We start from the raw sequence: 12,007 nt of genomic DNA on the forward strand, positions 1-12,007 counted from the left end.
TAAGGAAATCATGCCGTCATAAACTCTAAAATAAGCTTCAGAGTATATATATAATCGTCATCATACATTCTCAAATCAACAGATCTACTTCAGAGAAAATACAATCGGCGTCATATAGTATAATATCAACAGATCTACTGCAGAGTAAATACAATCGGCGTCATATAGTATAATATCAACAGCTATACTCAGAGTAAATACAATCGGCGTCATATAGTATAATATCAACAGCTATACTCAGAGTAAATACAATCGGCGTCATATAGTATAATATCAACAGCTATACTCAGAGTAAATACAATCGGCGTCATATAGTATAATATCAACAGCTATACTCAGAGTAAATACAATCGGCGTCATATAGTATAATATCAACAGCTATACTCAGAGTAAATTTTGAGAATACTAGACGCAATACTATTCTTTTAAATCTTACATTGATATTTTTTGAAAATGTTATTTTTTTTTGAAACACTGAAGATGATTTTTTAAACGACTTTCGACTTTATCTGCTGGCAGTTTATGTTCTTCAACTACAATGAAGCAATCAAGGACTTTTACAAAAGGCTCTTATCCGTTAAAATTATGTAAGATTTGAGAAGAGAAACATGGATTTAAATAAAGACAAACTAGTAATTACCAGATGAGGTCTCATCTGATTAGTATATTGTTGGACTATTGTAAGATAGTTGTAGAATATTTGAAAATGTTTCTCTCCTGTCATATATTTCAGTTGCTATATGATTTAACTACTCTTTGAATTAATTCATTCATAGCTGTTGTATTTTCATAAGTTAAATTTGAAAGAATTGATAATTAATAATGTAAAATGTTGCTTGGATGGTCTTCTTGTGATATTTGTTGAAAAATCAATAACCAGATTTATTGAGACAAATACCGGCAAGAACTAAGAATTAAGACGTAAATGTCTGTTAATCCATGATGAATAAAAAAATTAATTATAAAAAAAAGAATTAAGATGTTTATCAATTGAAAAACAGAAAAACCGAATAAATTTAAACTCATTAGTCAAAAATAAACTCACGACACCATGGCAAAACAATTTGAGAAACATGAACCCCAACAAAAACCAGGTCTGATCTCAAGTGATACTGATGGTACACAGGCAAATTTTTTTCACGTGAATTTCACAGGAATTCCAGACGAAATTCAGATGAAAAATTTCACGTGAGATTCACCTCATACGAGTTTATACATAAAACTCACGTGAAACTTTTGTGAATATGAGATTCACATTATATCCACGGGAATTTTTTCACATGAATTTCATGTCAATTTTTTTTAAATGATAGGTATTTTTTATGCTTTTAATCAAAGTCACAGTTATTCAATTTATTATTATTACTTTTACTGTTAATTATGTTTTTGTTATATCTACTTCACTAGACACTGTATTTATGTATGCTGTCATACTCTGAAAGACAACATTATTTCATGTCTACCTGTGTGAATTTCAAACGCGCAATTTTACACCAGTACAAAAACCTTCCATCCTTTATGGGTGGACTTTAGATAGATAAATAAAATCGTATAAAAACGCAAAATGAGGATGTTAAATTTGAGGTGTGCCTTTTTGTGCTTCTTCGTTACATTTTATAGTGATTAAGATGATAACAGAATGTTGACTGATGTACCCCTATTTGTGACAGTTTTACCTATTGTGTCTGTTTGTTTTGTTCACGCATCGTTGACAATGTAATGGAATTTGATGCGACTGTCATACAAGTGAGAGGTTTAGCTAGCTATAAAAACAGGTTCAATCCACCTTTTTCTACATAAGAAAATGCCTGTACCAAGTCAGGAATACGACAGTTGTTATCCATTCATTTGATGTGTTTGAACTTTTGAATTTGCCATTTGATTTTGGACTTTCCTTTTTGAATTTTCCTCGAAGTTCAGTATTTTTGTGTTTTTACTTTTTTCATATGAAACCTTAAATTAGAAAAATGATGCATATGGTTTTTTTTATAACTAGATGGATAGTATTTATTAAAAAACGTATGTGCATATACTTTTTTTCTGAAGAAAAATCTTTAATTTGTCTATGTTTAGTAGAAATTTACTTCCAAGAAGCAATTCGCCGACATATTTTTCGTATGCAAAGTGACCTTAGCGTGACTCTCTCGTAAAAATCCGATGATCGCAATACACATGGATCTGTCATTAAAAATAAACTATTATCTGTTTGTTCGTGTAAAACACGTGCTCACTATCCATGCTAAGGTGACAATCGGTAAACTTCGGCTTCAAAACACTACAATTGAGTAGCTGCCATATTTTCACTTCATAACAGACAGAGAGAGAAAACCGTGCACAGAAGATTAATTTTATGATATATATATTCATTGCTTTCGGATTTGGATAAATATTATTTTTCTTCAGTTACTCGTTTCATATGACTTCAAATGTGAAAATTGTGATGTTATTTGAATTACTTTATTTTAAAAATTCATGTGATTTCCATGTGAAAAATATCATGTGATTTCATTGTTAAATTCACAATAAATTTGTCTGTGCAGGAATATCCTGCTTCACATTTGGCACTCATCGTATTGCTCATGTAAGTAGCCGTATTTTGCACATCGTTTTGTAATTTTGGGTCTTCAGTGCTCTTCAACTTTGTTTATCTTTTGATTAATAACTATTTTGATCTGAGCATCGTTGGTGAGTCTTATGTAGACGTAACGCACGTCTGACGTATGAAATTATTAGCCTGGTACCTTTGATGACTATTTATACGTGCTAAATTGAAAAAAGTTTGTGATAAAAGATTTGGGAGTAGATCTTTAAAATTTGAAAGAATCCACATCTGACTGACACCACTAGTTGGAAATTCCCCATCGCAAAATTTCTGCAGGCCATCTTCTACTGTGCAACGAATGGTGGTAAGAACCGATGTTAAGTCCAACATATTGTCCACTAGATATAATGTTCTTTATACGAATTGTTGTGAAATGTTAAGGTTATAGTATTTGTTATACAGATGGCAAATGTTCATGGTTTGTTTTTTGTAAATACCAAAGAAGAGAATGGTGGATTTTTGATTTTCTAAATCGTCTCTTTCGTGAATTTTGTAGGTTATATTTTGGTGTGAATTCCAAGATCTTCTGTTTAGACTGAACAACCAAACTACAGATGAATCAGATAATCAGAGGTAATATAGAATCAAATAAAGGCAACAGTAGTATACTGCTGTTCGAAGTTCATAAATCTATAGAGAACAAAACAAATCCGGGTTACAAACTAAATCTGAGGGAAACGCATCAAATATAAGAGAACTACGACACAACAGAAACACACTATTGAAACACACACACAGGAACGAATTATAATATAACAATGGCTATTTTCCTGACTTGGTACAGGGTATTTTATGATGAGAATGGTGGGTTGAACCTGGTTATGTGGCATACTAAACCTCCAGTTTTAATGGTAATGTTAATTATAACAAAATTTGTTTCCAACTAAGAAATCCTTTCTAGTCTGTCAGAACATTAGTTTAGTGTGTTTATTATCGTCTGCTTCGGGTTTGTTTTAGATGGTTGTTCTCCATTCGTTTAATGTGTTTTATCTTTTGATTTTGTCATTTGATATGGGACTTTCCGTTTTGAATTTTCTAATTTTCTAATTGAAATTGGTATGGTTTAAGACTTTTACCTGAATTCAGAATGTATAACAAATGCGACTAACAAGAAATAAATATTTTAGTAATACTGATAACAAGAGTGTATACAAAATAAGGTATGAAATTAACAAAATAATTGTCTCTTAAAATAAATATCACAGTTTGTTTCGTAGCTCTGTTGTTGTTATAAATTACCAGATCTTGTTGTGGTTACAAATTACTGGATCTGTAACAGAGAAATAAAGAACGGTTTAATAAATGTATACAAAGAGCAGTCGTGTTATATAAGTACTATAAATATGGTTATAATAACTCTAAGTTAAGTCTGACGTTGTGACAAGTCTGACGTTGTGACAAGAATAACTGTGCAGAACAAAAATGTGTAGGAAACAATTAATTTCAGCAATTTTCACAGAAAACATATCGATCATAAATCGTCTCTAAAAATGTCAAATTTAGAATTCCTGTTATATCAATTGATCACCAAGTTTATGAAAACTATAATTTTGCAAAGTAGGCTAGAATATGTTAAACCATAAAATATTGGTAAACTAAATTTCCCATTACTTACTCTATTTCAACCGGACTTTCTGAATATATTGCAACTGCAAAATCATTTTGATCTTCAGGCCCATTAGCATGAATCAGCAGTACGTATGTTCCAGGTTGTAATTTATACCCACAATCCACACTGCTTCCGTATGAGAATGGTCCATCATTTCCACTCATATCACGTACGGCATTGTTGTAATTCTGAGCAAACCAGTTATAATCCGACTGAAAACTACTTCTGTCAGTCTGAAATACGATATATATAAATAAAGGATATGTCGTCTTCACGTTGGGAAAGATACATTGTTAAATTTATAAAAAAAAATCTTTTTCTTTGTCGATCTGAATTGCAGAAGCGGCAATGATCATGAATCTGAATTACTTTAAACTCGAAAACAAACGGGGATCCCAAACAAGATTAAGACTAAAAAAATTGTAAATGGAAATGCGGAATGTGTCAACATCAAACAAAGAGCAGACAACATATTTTGTTTAATGAGAAACTTATTCTCGAATGTGAAATAACAAATTACACTAATCGTCGGGTTTGTAATTACTCGAGGAACACGATGGGTGTCAAATGTGGAGCAGGATCTACTTAGCCTCCTGGAGCACATGAGATAACCAACAAGTTTTTGTGGGGTTCGTGTTGCTCAATGTTTAGTTAAAACTTCACTGTTTTGTATACTGGTTTTTGTTTTGTCTTATTTCGGGTTTTTTTTTTTACCATGGCGTTGTCAATTTATTTTCGACTTTTAGTTTAAATCAATGCCCCTTTGATAACTTTTGTCTCTCTTATAGCATAATATTTCCGGATTGATTATTATTTTTCAAATGGTAAACATTCTTTTTTCTATTTTTTTTTATATAAAACACTGGATGTATGTCATCGTTTCTTTAACACTGAATATGTTTCAGCTAATATAATTATTCTTACCTCAAACAGTTTAATCCCAATTGGGAAACCATTCTTTTGATCGGGTTGCATGACTTCCACCTTTACACTTTGTGCTGAAATAACATTGTATCCTTTAAATTCAAGAAGATGGTAATCACAAGGTTACTTGCATAGGAAAAACAGATTTCAAATGTTGCAATACGCCCTACAATGGTGAGAAGAGCTCAGGTATTTGGCAGTCTCAAGTCAACTTAACAACATTAATCAGATGATTTGATATCAAAACCAATTGTCTGGATGCAAAATCGTAGACAAAGTAACGAAACTCATGACGGCAATCAAACATGTATGTTTGTCTAAATGAATAACATATCTAATCAACTCAATAACATGGAGAGTTATACAGAAGATATTATATGAAGAGAGAGAGAGACAGAGAGAGTCAACAAGTAATTAAGGTACAGTCCATTAGTAATTATTCATGGTAATATATGCGATGAATTTAGCCAGTAGAATGTGAGAAGAATTTGAGTTTATGAATATTAAACATACGCTCATTAATTGTAATGAAGAACTGTGGATTTGTTGCAAAAGTATCATGGCATGAAATCTGTCCTCCAGCATTGCGTCCGCTCACAAATTTTCCAGTAATACATTGTGAACAACCTAAAAGTAAAAACAATCATTTACTAATGTTTCAAATCTTATATCTATAACGACAATCTATACCATTCGAGATAAACGTTTGAAGGCGTAAAATGATTATGTATTTTGCCACTTTCTCACTGAGTAATAATATAAATATCAAAAGCAAATAATACAGTCCTACACACAGCCCTCAAATTGATTTTTTTACTATTGTTTAGATAGATTTTTTGATTGTTTTTATAAGTAAAATTAGAATAAATTTGAAAACAACACGTCCTTATTTTGTTGCGTCCGAAGCGCTTTTCTTGATTTACCTTAACCAGGAACCCTACATAGGTTGTGTCGGTTTAAATATCTTTCTAGCTTCAGTGATAATTTTTGCATCCTTTGTGATAGAACGGGTGTACACATAAATGATTTTGTGCAGAACATGAAATATATTATCAAGTAAATATATACAAAAGATAATATGTACAGCAATGTTGATTCAAGTATGTAAGCCCTGAAAATGTAATAAAAAATCCTTTATCTCACCTAACTGTAAGACGCTTCCATCCACCTCCATGTCGGGTCCCTTCCCAGTCATTACTGTTGTACTGTCTTGTATTTCACTGAAAATATGTCTTGGTATGAGTCTCATTGTATTAAATCATGCATGTTAATTAAACATTTTATCTCTGACAACTCGCTTCCAATCAGACTGTTTGAGTTGAATATTGAAATATATGTCCCCTTTCTATATGAAAATTATTCTAGCTATCTTATTTGAAACAATGTTGACTTACGTCACTTGCTCAGTTTGGTGAAATGTTTGGTTTATTTCCCCGATGTTATGTTATAACTCAGTGTGATCGAATTTAACGCAGCTAGAAAGAAACTCAAGAAACTACGATGTCATAAACAGAGTTCTCAAGCATCATCTTAGTGATATAATTCCTTTTCTCAATTGACTTTCTTTCTATTTTTTTTTTTAAATATTATATAAAATAACTTAAATGCATGTGAAGATTACATTCGACGCCGACATTGGAAGTCTTGTAAAACTGAATTTGAATGAAATAAGCGCATAAACACTTACAAAGGATTCGTCAATGGTCCAGCCGTGAAGAATCGAATCAGAAATTCCTTAAGGACTCTAGGATCTTTGTCACAACTATCCATAGTAGAAGGTACCGCCACGTATTTACCAGGTTTCACATTAAATCTGTAGCACGAACTAAAGTCTATCAAATACATATTGTTTTTATCTCCTAACTCGTCAAGAACAATTATATCGGAGTCTTCATGTAAAACCTAAAATCATATAAAGTTTTATAAAGAACAGATCCATTGAAATGTAAAATAAATACTTTTATAATTCACACTATATTTTACCTAATAATTGTTTTTATTCGAATGTCCCTGATTGGGGTCTTTTATATACGAAACGAGTCTGTGGAGTATTTGTTTTATCCTGGTATCTATGTCAAATACCCACACGTCTCAATAAGGTCTGTTTCAAAGAATATTTAGCTTGAATTGTGAAAAGCAGCACATCTCTGTTGTCTTTATTTGTAATTTTGTATTCAGCACAGAAAACTTTAAAGAAAAAATCCAGTTCTTCATCTTTATTAAGGAACATAGAACAGACCTTTTATTTTTCAAGATTTCATCTGATGTACCGTGTCGTAGTGATATGTGTTGATTTTTTTAAGTGCATTATCAATACCTTATTCCGTTACAAGTATTTTATGTAATGCGATCGACACAGAAAACTGTTTTTTCCTGGTCTTGATGAACAGGGACAACAACATGTTTGTTAGGGAGGTAGTACATGTATTAGAAAGGAATGGGTCTTTCCATATAGATTTATCATGAGAGTTCATAGGCCCATTCAGTTTTTGTATTTCAAATTTGCTTCACCAACCTAACTGCCTTAACCAAATCGGGAAGAGTATCCACGTATTCTTTCTCTCTATGGGTGCATTGTGGCATAATACTCGACTAATAACAGTAGTTGAGTTTTTCATTTTGTGAATTAAAGCTCAAATATTTTAGCCATAAACTTATTTCGCAAAAAAGCATTGTTGACAATGTCAAGATTACCAGTAATAAAAAGGTCAGCTGGCTTATAAATTAAGAGAAAAATAACACAATAAAATGGTGCACAATTTAAACAAAGTCATCGTAGTGCTTATTGTGAAATTTTGAGAACAACATTTATTCCGTTTTTACATATTAATTTGGTGTTTACTTAATTTCATATCGAGTGAAAATGATACATCCTATCAAACTGTTTCAAAATTTCCTTAACTGAACATAATGATAATAAAATCTGGTTCATTGTATAAGAGAAGAGAAGAGCTATTTTGTCTAAACGAACTTACCTTATATAGATCTACCCTAATCCCGACTTTATCATCCTGCCTGTCCGATGTTTTCTGTACTATCTGTACCACAACCGGAACATTGCCATCCCTATCAGCCTCTAATAAATGCAAAATCATTGAACTAAGTATACGAATCTTATCTTATTAATTCTGTGTTTTCAGTCTTTATGCTTTCGTATATATTTACTACTGTGGACAGGCACTTGTTTACTACTATTGCCTTTATTTTCTATATTGATTACTGCGGACAAGTTTTATTTTCTTTCCGCATGCTTTGATATATTGATTACTGTAGACAAGGGTGTTTGTTTCAGTCTACATTCTTAGCTTTTACGATTGCTAAGGAAAGATGGATATTATTTTTTTTAAACACTATTTAGGGTTTTTTTAAACAGTGTTTCAGAAAATTAAGCACACACAAAAATATGCCTTCTATACTTCATTCATCCGTACTAGATGTAACACCCATTGCATCTAAGATTCATCGTTATCTTAAATAGTCGATATTTCACTTTTCTCATAAACATCAATTACAAAAAAAAAGTTTTCTAGAGACATATTTGTAATAAGAATGGTTTGCTGTTATGTGATGGCTAGTTTGAAAGACATCTACAAAATAATTATTTAACAATTCAGAACGAGTTTGTATTTTAAGTATGACTTATATCACACTTTCATAAACAGCCATCTGTAGATTGTAAGTCGTAATTGAAATAAAATGGTCAAATAAAAAACCTTTGACGAAGATATGATACGTAACGATATTCTGTTCATGTATAGATGATTTACATAATAAATATAATAAAAGAATAGCTGCCAAATCAGAATATATAAAATCAAAATGGTATTCAAGGTAAAGAAAAAAGTTAGTTTAATTCTTTTTAAGTTCTCTGTTGGTTTATGTTATCTTTGTTAACTGTCTGTATTGTAATTATTAAAGTCATAATTGTATGAATGTTAAAATTTAAATTCTTAAAAGAAATATTATGTCTACTTATAAGCAAAAAAAGGGAAGCATTAAATACTTACTTTATTTCCCACTAAATGTTCCTTAAAATGATAATGATTTAAATAGTGCTTGTTCAAATAACTGGCGCAACCCATAGATGTTGATCAAACATGTCCGAGTAAAAATCTGTGTTTGTTTTGTTTTATTTTGTTTTGGCAATATATTTCATCCAATGATTGTGGAATTGTTTCAGAAAGAATTAATTATATATCTTCGATGACACTCTTGTTTGAAATATGCTCAAAGGTTTAATCAATTTAGATCAGTTCAGATCAGTTCAAGCCTTTGATTTGTATCGTATGCACGAAATAACATTGTGTTATTGGCAAGTTATCGCAAAAGGTACAATGCTGTATTTTCTAATTGTATACACCAAAAATTAGATTTTTGCATTCCTTTTTGAAGATACACTGAATAGAGATATATCGTGAGATACGTATGAAAGTTTAGATTCAAACCATTTGTATGGAACTGGATTATTGGTCTTAAAAAACAAAAATGCAGCTCCAAATGTGCTGTTTGGGAGACAAACTACTAAATTATCATTCCACCTCCCAAAGGGCCAGTAAAATGTAATATTAGAAACATATTGAACTCCGAGGAAAATTCAATACTGAAAGTCCCTTATCAAATGGCTAAATCAAAAGCTTAAACACATCAACAAATGGATCACAACTGTGATATTCCTGACTTTGTACAGGCATTTGGTGGATTAAAACAGTCGCATCGAATTCCATAAGTTATCTTATTTAATTTACTTAATAATATCAAAAGAAAACATCGATGAGATAGATACTTAAAGATATCCACTAACCTTGATCACTCACTGTAACACAGAACTGTGGATTTTGTAGTTTGCTTTGGAAGCCTCCAGCTTTCCCTCTTCGCCAATTACCAAATAAGGATGTCACATAGTCTAATAAACAATACAATATAATATATATGTCTAAATCAATCCCCGCGTTAATAAAATCACAAAAACAAAATAGGAAGTTGGACTATTGTAATAGAAAATAGAAAATCGTAATGTTATGCTTAAAAACAGAAATATAGATTATAGCAGCTACCTTATATTTATTCCAAAATTGTTTACACTATTTGTTAGAAAAAAATGTTTTGATACTTTAAAATTATCCTCTAAAATTTGCTAAACTCGTTTGAATGCGTATGAATTTACCATTTCAGAATCTACATCTTTCCAAGTTCCAAGTAAATTATGATACAGTCTTTAAACCCGAGTTGGTTTTCTCTCAATAGATTTGTGATTTCAGAACACCGTTATACAACTGTTGCCTTTATTTAGTTGACAATAAAGTCGTGAAACCCGGATTTGATATCTCTAACTCGATTTATGACTTTTGAACACCGGTATAAAACTGTTGCCTTAATTAAGTATCCTTGGAAATAACAATTTGAACAGAAACGTTGTATATATCTCTAGACGTTATAGAGCTTTACATATTTTGATTTATTTTTTTTTGAAAAAAAATATTCCTATTGTGTACCAAAGAACGCTTTCAAAAATAAGACTTTCTTCTCATTCATTAGCAGTTGAAACTGGACGCTACCAACGCATTGAATTGTCACGTCGTATATGTACAATTTGCCGTCAGTGTATTGAAGACGAATTCCATTTCATCTTAGTGTGTCCGAAATATAAGGAACTCAGAGTAAGATGCATAAAGAAATATTACTGGTCTAGACCAAGTGTGTTTAAATTTATTGAACTTTTAAGTTTAAAGAACATCAAACAGTTAATCAATTTAGGAAAGTACATTTTTACTGCATCTAAAATCAGAGAGAATATTACATGAACATTTTCTGTCTGTTTACTTGTTTACTATGATTTTTTTTATTGACACCGATGAACTGTAAAGTTCAAGGTAATAAAGAATTCAAATTGATATTATGCAGACATCTATCTATTGATGAGGATGAATGTTGTCGTCTATATGTTTGTTTTTGGGTTATTTTATCTGTTAGGTTGCAGTTTTCACGATAAACTCCTTGTCCAAATACCGTTGCTCTATAGATCATTGAAAGAGAGGCTGGAGATAGCAAAGGAGTATTCAATCTTCAAAACAAACAACAGTTTACAAAACACAACATAGAAATCAAAGGACTGAGCAGCACAAAGCCCACCATAAAACAGGAAGTGATCTCAGGGGCTTTGGAAGGGTAAACAGTAATAGCTTACTTAGCGTATCTGCTGTTCCATCTCTGTCAACGTCTGGTGTTAGATTGCAAATGGTGCATTGTTCAAAATACTCGAGGAAATGATTGACATCCATATAGAATTCTCCGTCATCTTTATTTGGATGGGGAATGGAACCTCCATACTGAGTCATCTCGTTACTCCTACAGACAATTAAAACATATATATGTAGAATGTTAGATACTTTAACAAGTAAGAAGAAGATGTATGGATGATTGGCAGAAACTACGACAATGTTACGAAAGTTTAGCATATAACATTTGTATTTAAATACAATGTCTCTATTATCTCAATCGATATGTGAATTTTGGACAACGATATACTACTGTTGCCTTTATTCTACACAACACAAAGACTTCTTGAGAAAATGTAAGTTTGTTGAAGCTGTCATGCGTTTCCCTCGGTTTTGGTTTCTGACCCGGATTTGTTTTGTTCTATCGATTTATAAGTTTTGAACATCGGTATACTACTAGTGCCTTTATCATGCGCCTGCTGTTAAATTAAGGTCTTGCGATCTTTTTTTTGTTTTACATTGACCCTCTAGAATTTGTTCACTTATAAGGTGCGATTTGCTCCCTGTTATTTTCAAAGGACCTAGTGTGTAATGGTTCATTGTTTGCTCTTTTCTTTTCTTTTCTCGGTTTTAGTTTGTTACCCGGATTTGTTTTCT

The 12,007-nt window shown here is 31.5% G+C and overlaps 1 protein-coding gene across 4 annotated transcripts in view; it reads right to left on the reverse strand.

Moving 5' to 3' along the window:
• Nucleotides 1-3,707: 3,707 nt before the first annotated feature.
• The window catches only part of LOC134706239 (calpain-2 catalytic subunit-like), a 31,488-nt gene continuing 23,188 nt past the window's right edge, over nucleotides 3,708-12,007 (reverse strand). For all 4 annotated transcript variants that reach the window (XM_063565000.1, XM_063565002.1, XM_063565001.1 and 1 more), the window contains exons 9-17: nucleotides 11,320-11,480; nucleotides 9,937-10,038; nucleotides 8,111-8,211; nucleotides 6,823-7,037; nucleotides 6,279-6,355; nucleotides 5,649-5,762; nucleotides 5,136-5,209; nucleotides 4,218-4,444; nucleotides 3,708-3,872 (exon numbers count right to left, since the gene is read on the reverse strand). In XM_063565000.1, coding sequence (XP_063421070.1) covers nucleotides 3,857-3,872; nucleotides 4,218-4,444; nucleotides 5,136-5,209; nucleotides 5,649-5,762; nucleotides 6,279-6,355; nucleotides 6,823-7,037; nucleotides 8,111-8,211; nucleotides 9,937-10,038; nucleotides 11,320-11,480 — 1,087 coding nt within the window. In that variant the 3' untranslated portion in view covers nucleotides 3,708-3,856. The remainder of the gene's footprint in view (nucleotides 3,873-4,217; nucleotides 4,445-5,135; nucleotides 5,210-5,648; nucleotides 5,763-6,278; nucleotides 6,356-6,822; nucleotides 7,038-8,110; nucleotides 8,212-9,936; nucleotides 10,039-11,319; nucleotides 11,481-12,007) is intronic.

This window comes from Mytilus trossulus, chromosome 2, assembly GCF_036588685.1.
Source record: "Mytilus trossulus isolate FHL-02 chromosome 2, PNRI_Mtr1.1.1.hap1, whole genome shotgun sequence".
NCBI classification, from domain to species: domain Eukaryota; kingdom Metazoa; phylum Mollusca; class Bivalvia; order Mytilida; family Mytilidae; genus Mytilus; species Mytilus trossulus.